The 9,078-nt window shown below is 37.7% G+C and overlaps 1 protein-coding gene across 2 annotated transcripts in view; it reads left to right on the forward strand.

Moving 5' to 3' along the window:
* Window positions 1-9,078, forward strand: part of USP22 (ubiquitin specific peptidase 22) — a 70,987-nt gene that overhangs the window by 44,297 nt on the left and 17,612 nt on the right. For both annotated transcript variants that reach the window (XM_026858937.1, XM_026858938.1), the window contains one exon: window positions 6,001-6,148. In XM_026858937.1, coding sequence (XP_026714738.1) covers window positions 6,001-6,148 — 148 coding nt within the window. The remainder of the gene's footprint in view (window positions 1-6,000; window positions 6,149-9,078) is intronic.

Here is a 9,078-nt window from a genome sequence, read left to right on the forward strand (position 1 = left end):
CCCCCCCCCCCCCCCCCAAAAAAAAAAGCTATAGTACATACTGTCATAGAGCATTTAAGATAGCTGGAGATGTCTGTACACAGAGCATGTCTTGTGTACATGCTGTCACAGAAGTTCGCCCAAACTGAGGCCAACCTAAAATAGCTTTACTTTTATCTTGTGATTTTTTTCAATTTGATTTTATGTCTGTGCCTTTCTCACCAGAGATGATTCTTTTTTGGTCATTGTAGGTGAGTTAAACATACATGGAAGGTAAAGTCCCCCTTAGCTATTCCAGTACAAAGTTGTTTTCTGCTCATACTCAGCACTCATATGAATTTGCAACCTTTCATGCTGCTTATCAGTCATTAGTTGTATGTTATACTTCTTATTTTTTGATTTATTTTTCAATTATTCCTGAGTCTGTCAAGAAAGGAGGTAAAAACAAAAGACAGGCATACCAATAGGTAGCAGCTGCAGGATTATTGAAACCAGATGTGCAGTTAAATGGAGAAATACCACTCTGCCTAGATACAAAAAATCAGTCATGGTATAGTAATATCAGTTTCTGTATGCTGTTAATATAGAAACCTATATATTTAAAAAGCAGGTACTATTATAATCTGGCCATCCTTTCATTAAATTGTGATATAAAGTCTCATTCCAATGAATATTACCACATTCTGTTTACACACATGCATTTTAAAAAAATCCCTTGGGAAAGGGAAAATGAGTATTATATTACAGATTGAGGGGCTGGAGGAAAGTTCAAGACTGTCTAGGTAATTATTTTTATTTCCGTTCTTGTATGTGGAGCCCTGTTGATGGTCTAGGATGCCTTTTGCTAGACTGTGTACAAGCATGTAACGAAGAACAGGCTGTTATCCAAAATGGGGCTGAAACGCAGCATTCACATTAGTTTTAATTGTAATCAAATTTAATTTCACATACAACTTTGGGAATATCAGCCTTCATTTTCCCCAATCAAAATTCATGTTTGTGCTTGCATTAGTTCTAATAATTAATGTTCTGCGACACGAGGGTGTATGAATGAGGGAGGAGCTGTATCTGTGATACAGACTGGGAAGATAGCAGTTACAGTAGTCTCTGTTCTTATGTCATGTTGAAATACTGCAGCTATGTGCTGTGGGAGGACAACAAAAAGTCTCGACCACCTTGAACTAAAACTAGAGCTTAGTCCTCCACAAGCAAAACTGTACTGTCTGTAACCAACTCAGTATATTTTAACTTGCAAGCAGTAAATACCATGTTATATTTATAGCTCTGTCAGCACTCAGTGTAAAATTCTGTTTCCCAGTGAGTTTTAATTTCTCTACATTCAGAATTAAAACCAAAATCTTGCATTTTTGGAGCAGACTGGTTATCTTTTATGTCCCAACTATATACAGTGGCTATGAGGAAGATTCCTATGCTGTTTTTGCTGGCAATGAGGTCTGAATGAGGGAAGGCTAACTAGTGGAGATTTTAGTGCTACGGTTAAGAATTCCTTTGTAATTGAATTACTGGGGAAACTTTGGTTCAGGTTCTGTCTTGTTTTTATGTAGGCTTTCCCACCGGGATTAACTGATGTAGTTATCCCAAGGCATCTTACCCAGTGACAAATGATCAGGGCAAGGGTTAACTTCATCTCCCCTCCACCCTTCTTTCCTGAAGTTGTGATCTTAGGCAAATGGAATGCCAGGGGAGCTAGTGAATGCAAGCCAGTAAGAACTCTCCGGGAGAAAAAGAGACGTTTTGAACATTAAATGAAACTTAATATACAACATAAATAAGCAAGTTTTGCTATTTTGCTCCTTAAACAGAAAATACTTATCCTTTTTTTTGTCTTGCTTAAGATCATTTAGTTATGTAGGTTGTGTGATTTCTCTGTGATAAATAGGAAGCTACAAAGTTCTTCTACCTTGAAGTAGGTTGGTGGTGAGTAACAAGTATCAGATGGTTCTCAGAACTGAGTTTTTTTCCTGGTAGCTTTTCTTGCAAATATGCCAAGCATTGATTTCTGTTTGTTTTAAAAATATCTGACTGCATCAATTAACATTCTCATTTGTGCTACTTGAAACCTATTTCTCAATAGAATCATGACATGAATTACACTGCATAAGAAAAGGAATGAAAAGGATTTGGGAATAACAGATAGTGGTGAAACTGGATGGAGGGAAGATAGAACACACAGAATCCGTTCATTGAGCCTTTTGGCTGAAAGGGTTTGTGCACTACTTTTTACCTACTGGTATTTGTGTTTTAGTTTTGCTTCGCCAATGAAAATTAATTTCAAGATGGTCCACACCCTAAGGTTTATCTAAATCCTTTACAGAATGACCATTCAGGTTGGTAGAATTACCAGATCTGTATCTCTGTGTACTCTGTGACTGGAATAGCAAGAATACCTGGGAATATAGCAGAATAGCAGTGCTTCCACTCAGAGATGTAAAGAATAAAGCCGCCTTTATTCCATCGTTACTCATCCTCAGGAGCCTATCAAGGTGCACAGCACAACTATGTGGAGAGCTGAGAAGTGAGGACAAAAAGCAAAAAGAAAGAGATGGTTTATGACTTATGTATCTTAAGATGGTACACTGTTGAAATGGCTTACGTATAAAATAAGTTACAACAAAGGTACAAGAGGAAAAAGTAGTCAAGGCTCTTCGCATGGTCAGAGGCCTTGCATTTTGTCGTGGAAAACAGAGTTTGTGCCAATTTATTTCATGGAAAAGATTTTACTAAGTATAGAATATAGAGTGCAAGCAAAATGGTTTTTCTGACTCCTTGAACCATTGCTGTTTGGTGGGAAACCTCTGGTACATGTTCCCTTACTCTGAAAGGCACATATTACCCACTCCCTTTATCCATGGTAAACTTTCAGAATGTTTTAATTGAGAACCAATTTCTAAGAGGGGGTTTTAGCTTCTCAAATTGGACCACAGCCTGGTACAGGATTTATGCCCATAAATTCTTGATTGCAAAGCTTGGAGACTGTTTAGTCGATTCTTACGCAGGATAGATCAAATGTATCGTTCACATAATTGGAAAACTTCTGTGCATGTGTTTTTGGCAAGAGGAGGAGAAAGTAGTACAGATGAGTGTGGTGGTGATGTTTGTTTTGTTAAACCTGACTGGTATCTGTAATGATGATGCAAAATACAAAGCCTAGAATCCTCTAATACCCTCTAGATTCCTCCTTTTTAGGATCCAAGAGCAAGTGTTTTAAGTGCAAAAAAATAAAGTTACTGTTACTTGAGTTGTGTGTAAGAAAGAGGCTTCGAATCCTAGTTTGGTGGGTTTTTTCTTTTTGTTTTTTTCTTTTTTTTTTCCTGGAACAGCAATTAGCAGTGTATTACCAAGCATTTTCAAATTGCTTGAACCTAGTTCTCTCCAACACAAACAACTGATACTGCTGAATTGAAATTTAAATAAAAATTGTTTTAAATTATGTTTGGAAGAATTGTGCCATTGAAGTATTTTAAAGGTGACTTGGAAATACATCATTATTTATATTTGCACACTTTAATGAAAAGGTTTGTATAATAGTGATTGAATAAGACTTTACGTGGACTTTTTTTCCTTTTTGTGGATTGGAACAGCTCTGATAGGCTGCTCTTCCCAGCAACAAGGAAATGACAGAGATGGGATGAATGCTTTATACAGTCCAGTTAAAATATTGCTATTGAATGCACTCAGATACTTTTGTTTCATTTTTATCTATTAGATTAGTGAAGCTTTCCCTCACCCCCACATATATTCAACAATTTTCTTAACTAGGTGTGTTTCTTGTTTCTGTGTGATAATAGCTAATAATTTGATAAAGCTTCTTGTTAGAGTCTTCTAATCCTAATGAAGCACTAGAGAATGTAGAATCTGCTGGCAAGTCTAGTGCCTGCAGTGGAGTAATTATGGAGAGTGCTGTTGGTTAAAATGACCGGAGAGCTCAGGGACTAATTGTAAGGAGTGACAGAACAGAGAAGTTTTATTGCTGCAGTTCCCTGAATTATGTTGAGCAGCAGCTGCGTCAGCAGATTTCAATTACCATACTACTGCTCCAGTCCCCTGGTGTCATTCTCATTGGCATCAGTGTTAACTATTGATTTTTTTATTTATAGAAGCATTTTGTGTTGTTTGGCTGCAGAGGTATATCTTCTTGTTTGGAAAAAGCAGAGCTTGCAATGAAAAAATTTCTTTGCAAGAAAATAAAACCATTTAGAAAACCCTACAACTATGAGGACTAGATGAGATGATTGTCCTGCCTTTTGCCTACGTGTCCTTTAAAATACTGTGTTTTATCTGGGCAGATTTGTAGCACAATTGTCTGTGCTTGCACTGATATATAATGCTCACAGACTGTCCAGGGAGAAACTTGGGGCTGGGGAAGGAAGACTGCTTTTCCAGTGAGAAATTATACACTGCTAGGGTTTTAAGTCTTTTTTTTTTGTTCTGTATATTTGCTGCTTACTGTCTTGTGTTTGGGAAGAGTAACTGAAAATAAACTGCTGTAGATTTCATGGGATCTTGGTAAAACATAACTGGTGTTTCAGTCACCCTCTACTGGCAAATACCTTTTCCAAGCATTAGAGATGGCAAAAGGACTTAGAAATTTTTACTTATTTAATAAAGTAACCCTTTATTTTTAATACAACCTGAAGACCAAGTGAATAAACTCTTCTGGGCCTTTTTTGGCTCCCTGCAGGGACGCCACAAGCATCTCTGCTTTGCTTTTGGAGCTGGTATCATGGTGCACAGTGAACAGACATGGAAGTCAGCTTGCTCAAGGAGAGGCTGTTAGCTTTAGTCTCAGACTCTGGATGCCAGAATTGGCAGCAGCAGAAGTGAGGACATAGGAAGATGAAAGTAGAAGAGTTGCAGCAGTAGCACTTGGAGAGAAATGGAGAGGGTGAAGGAAGGAGCTGAACCTCAACCCAGGGAAACACAGACCCTTAGTATGGGGTGTTTTTCTGGCATGGGCCTTTTTGTTTGGGTGGTTGTGGTGGGGTTTTTTTAAATTGGACCTGGTTGGTTTTTCTTTAAAAAAAAAACCAAAAAACCCCAAACAAACTGTAGGCAGAAATCTGTCCTCCTCTTCTCTGCTGATTTACCTCCCCAGCTGTGTGTCACCACTCCAGAGTGGTGTTTCACATCACGGTTTTGCTGACTGAATAATTTTTCTGTGCACTTTCTAACATGCTTCTGGCAAAGTCACCTGGAGCAATTTCACTACAGTCACTACTGTAGCCAGCTCATCAGATTCTGACTGAAGCAGATTAAGAGGCAGATGTAGGAGCTGGTCCAGGACCCGATCTCTGGGCAGCGACACCCTGCAGGAGCAGTAACAGGCAGCTGGCTTTGGGGATAGGTGAATGAAGTGGTACCTTTGGCTCTGCAAACAGTTGTGCTGAAAAAAGCCTTTTCTAAAGCCTTCTGCTGTTGTAGCTGTACAGTGAAAGGCCATTACTGGCATGAGGCTGCTGTCAGGCTTATAAATTTTTCCATAAGATAGGACTGTGCACAGCCATTCAGTGCAGAGTGTTACCATGGCTTGGTTCAGGAGCTGGCTGACAGTTGTCATCTATTATTTTCACCTTCAGTGTTTCTCCTGATTTTGGAGGGCATGTAATTTGTGAACAAAATTGCTTATCTCTTACAAATGTAGGATTTCCACGCCTCCCCCCCTACCCCTGGCCCAGCTATTGTAATAAAGTCAGTGGTATCAGCAAGGAGTTTGAGCGTTCTTTGCACCCCACCCCACTCCTTTTTTTTTTTTTTTTTTAATTTTAGGCTAATCCATCACAAAATGAAGGAACTTCAAGTGGGAAATTCAAGGTGCTCAGTTCTGAGATCACTTCAGTAGTCTGTGATAAAAAGCTGTCTCTGTATTTTATTATTAAGGCCATCAGAATTAAATGTTTTAAATTTATTTGACTAATTGCGCTCATTTAAGTTTTTAATAATTAAATGCACTGAGGCTGTGTAACTTGTTAACAGTCATGTCCTTTTCTTTGCTTTGAGCAGTTTTACTCTGGGCACCGATCTCCTCACATTCCATATAGGTTATTGCACCTGGTATGGACTCATGCACGGCATTTAGCAGGGTACGAGCAACAAGATGCACACGAGTTCCTCATTGCTGCATTAGATGTGCTACACAGACACTGCAAAGGTAAGGCTTGTACTGAGTCTTCAGTCAACAAGGAATATTGGATCAAAAGGAGGTAGAACCATCTCTTCTTAAGTGTAGTGTCTTCCAGTACAGCAGTCTTAGCACCTCTTAAAATGTTTGGTAGACTTAAAGGAAAAGATTTATAAATAAATAAACTGTTCCCACTGCCAAAAGTTACCTAGGGTTAGAAGCAGACAAGCCTGTACATTGGTTTGAATCACCATCATGTTCTTCTCTTATTGGTTGTGAGTCACTGTCTTTTCTTTTAAATTGCCATTTTACTTCTATTTATACTTGAGGCAGTTAGAAATCTTACTCAGTGTGTCATGGGACTGATGAAAATAATGTAGAGGCGGCTATGGCTGTTCTGCTTGCATACTATTCTACTGTATTTATGATACCAAATTCCTTACAGAAATGTGAATGAAAAAAAAAAATTTTTATAAAAATATATAATTGTACAATACAGTAAAAATATTCAGTGACATGTTTTTAGAGATGAAGTATCTAAGTCTTGAACTGATTTGGTAAGATGATATGGAATTATGTATTTCATGTTAGCTGAACAAAAGCTAAACTGAAAATTTCACAGTCTGCCAATGTTTGATCTAGCTTGATTCACTTAAGCACAGAAATTTTTACTGTTCTTGTAAGGGGAAAAGTAGTAGGGTTGATACTGGCAAAACAAAATCCTTAGTTACTAAAAATAAGCTTTAAAGCACTCAACTTTCCTTTAGTGCTCTTAGAAAAAGCACTTAGAGGTTAGTTTTTTGGCTTATCAGGACTATCAAAGGGAAGGCTGCTACTGCTTCTTTGAAGCATTTTGAAGTCTTGCTTTTATCTTTGAGATTATCTTACATGGTAGCAGATGTGCTTGTTCAGATTCATAATAGGTGTCCTCCAAAAGTCTTCTCCAAAAAGAATACTTCTAAGGACAGGAGTGCATAGAACAGTTCTTTTGTAATTATTATTTGTCATTTGACAGTCACTAACTGAAATTCAATAAATTTAATGAAACTAGTGTTGGAAGTACTGTATGGAACAGCGTCTGCCCAAATACTGACCTCTCACTTCTTAACACTGAATAAACTCAGCTGCAAACAGAAATACTTTTTGGTACCTGTAAAGTCTCTGGACTATTGATCTAATGAATCTTGATGCTTTTTCATCATCTTTGCTATAAGATGATGTTCATATTTCTTCTATGCTTCCCAGTTAGTTCATGAAGAAGCAGTGTTTTCTTTTCAGAATTGTAAAGAAAAAGCTTGCAACAATAAAGGTCCCCATGCTCTTTTCAAAATGGTAATCTGAAAAGACTGGGTGGATTGTGTTTGTTTGTTTTTTTTTTTAAAAGTGCAGTTTGGCTTTAAATGAGGAATCTATCTGATATATCTTTTGGAATTACCAACAAAATCAAGCTTTCTCAACTTTTTGGTTTTTCTACTCTTGATTCTGTTCAGCCTCTCCATCCTGAACAAAAATGAAACTGTGATCTGTCCTAAAACCTTGAAAAATTCATATGTTGGACTTTCTTTGTTGGAAAGAGTGTGTGCATGTGTATGGATTCTTTTACTGCTTGTTGGATATCACAGATGTGTTGCGAACACCCGACTGCTGAATTGGTATCAAGTTTCATAATGGTTTCAGCCAGCTTGAATTGAATTAGGAAGTTTTGCACCTTTAGTACTGAGCTTTTTTGGGTTGTGGGAAATGTACTGTTTACATTCAATACAAGGACTAAAATTCAGTTATTTCATAGATATCCTTAAGTTTGAGCCTGCTTGCACAGACAGAACTAAGCTGTTACAGTGCTACTGGTGGGAAGGCATTAGCAGGAGATCCTTGACATCTATGCACCCAGGTTTTTAATTTTCTGTTTCTGTAGAAATTAAGAAACTTGGTAAATAATCTATACCACATCAAGGTAATTTTAAAGAAGTGGTTGAGCAGTTGTGTGGGAACCAAACAAGTTAATCTAAACCAGAATTTCAAGTACAGTCATGATAAACCACTTTTGGAATGAACTAGTTTGCTATGTAATGAGAAAGTTTTCCCACTTACGTACTTAGGTATGCACACAGACATATATGCATGTGAAGTATACATATGTAAAAATGCTATAACTAATAATGAGAATGTCCTAAAGCTACAATAAGCAAATAATGCCTCCCCTGCCAATATTAAATATTTATTTTTACTGAATCAAAAAAGCTTTTAAAGCTTCCAGTCAATTGTAATCAAGTTCTGCAATTAACACACAGTGAAGTAAAATAAAGTCATGGGGAAAATTATCACCAACTCTTCAGGCACCAAAGTAAATGAAAGTGTTCCTTATGCTAAGAACTGTATAAATATCCAGTGACATTTGTGTGGCTGACTTGGGTCGTTTATCTGCTTTCCATTCCACTTACTCAACTTTCTAGGAAGTGTCCTAATGCAAGTCAGAGAAAGCAGTGAATGCTTGTTACTGATACCTGTCTTTGCCTAAATTAAGAAAAATACGTGATTTTGATGTGCATTCAAAGATAAGTTTTGTAATACTGCATCCTATGAAGCATAAATTTTACTGCCCTGTGAGACTATTGTATGGGCTGGCTGGCCCAGGTAGTGGTGAGGTTTGGTTGGGATTTTTAATGCTGGTTGAATATATACTTTGTTTTGTGAAGTTTTGGAAGTCCAGGATACCTGTATGTTCACCCATGTAAATCATGTCTTGGAGGTGATGGCTCTCCTTGTGCTAGCACTGTTGTGTTGAGCTGTGACATCTGTGCAGAGCAGCATATTGTGAACACTTAGCAGGGCTCCTCTATGCTGCTGGAGTAATAGGAAATGTTTTGGAATAAAAGGGATCAAGTCTATCATGCCTATGCATCACTATTCATTCCAGCAGCTGGAGAAAGATGGTCTAACTGGAAAGTAATATTTTGGGG

Source organism: Athene cunicularia, assembly GCF_003259725.1.
Source record: "Athene cunicularia isolate RWA chromosome 14 unlocalized genomic scaffold, athCun1 chr14_part1, whole genome shotgun sequence".
Lineage (NCBI taxonomy): Eukaryota > Metazoa > Chordata > Aves > Strigiformes > Strigidae > Athene > Athene cunicularia.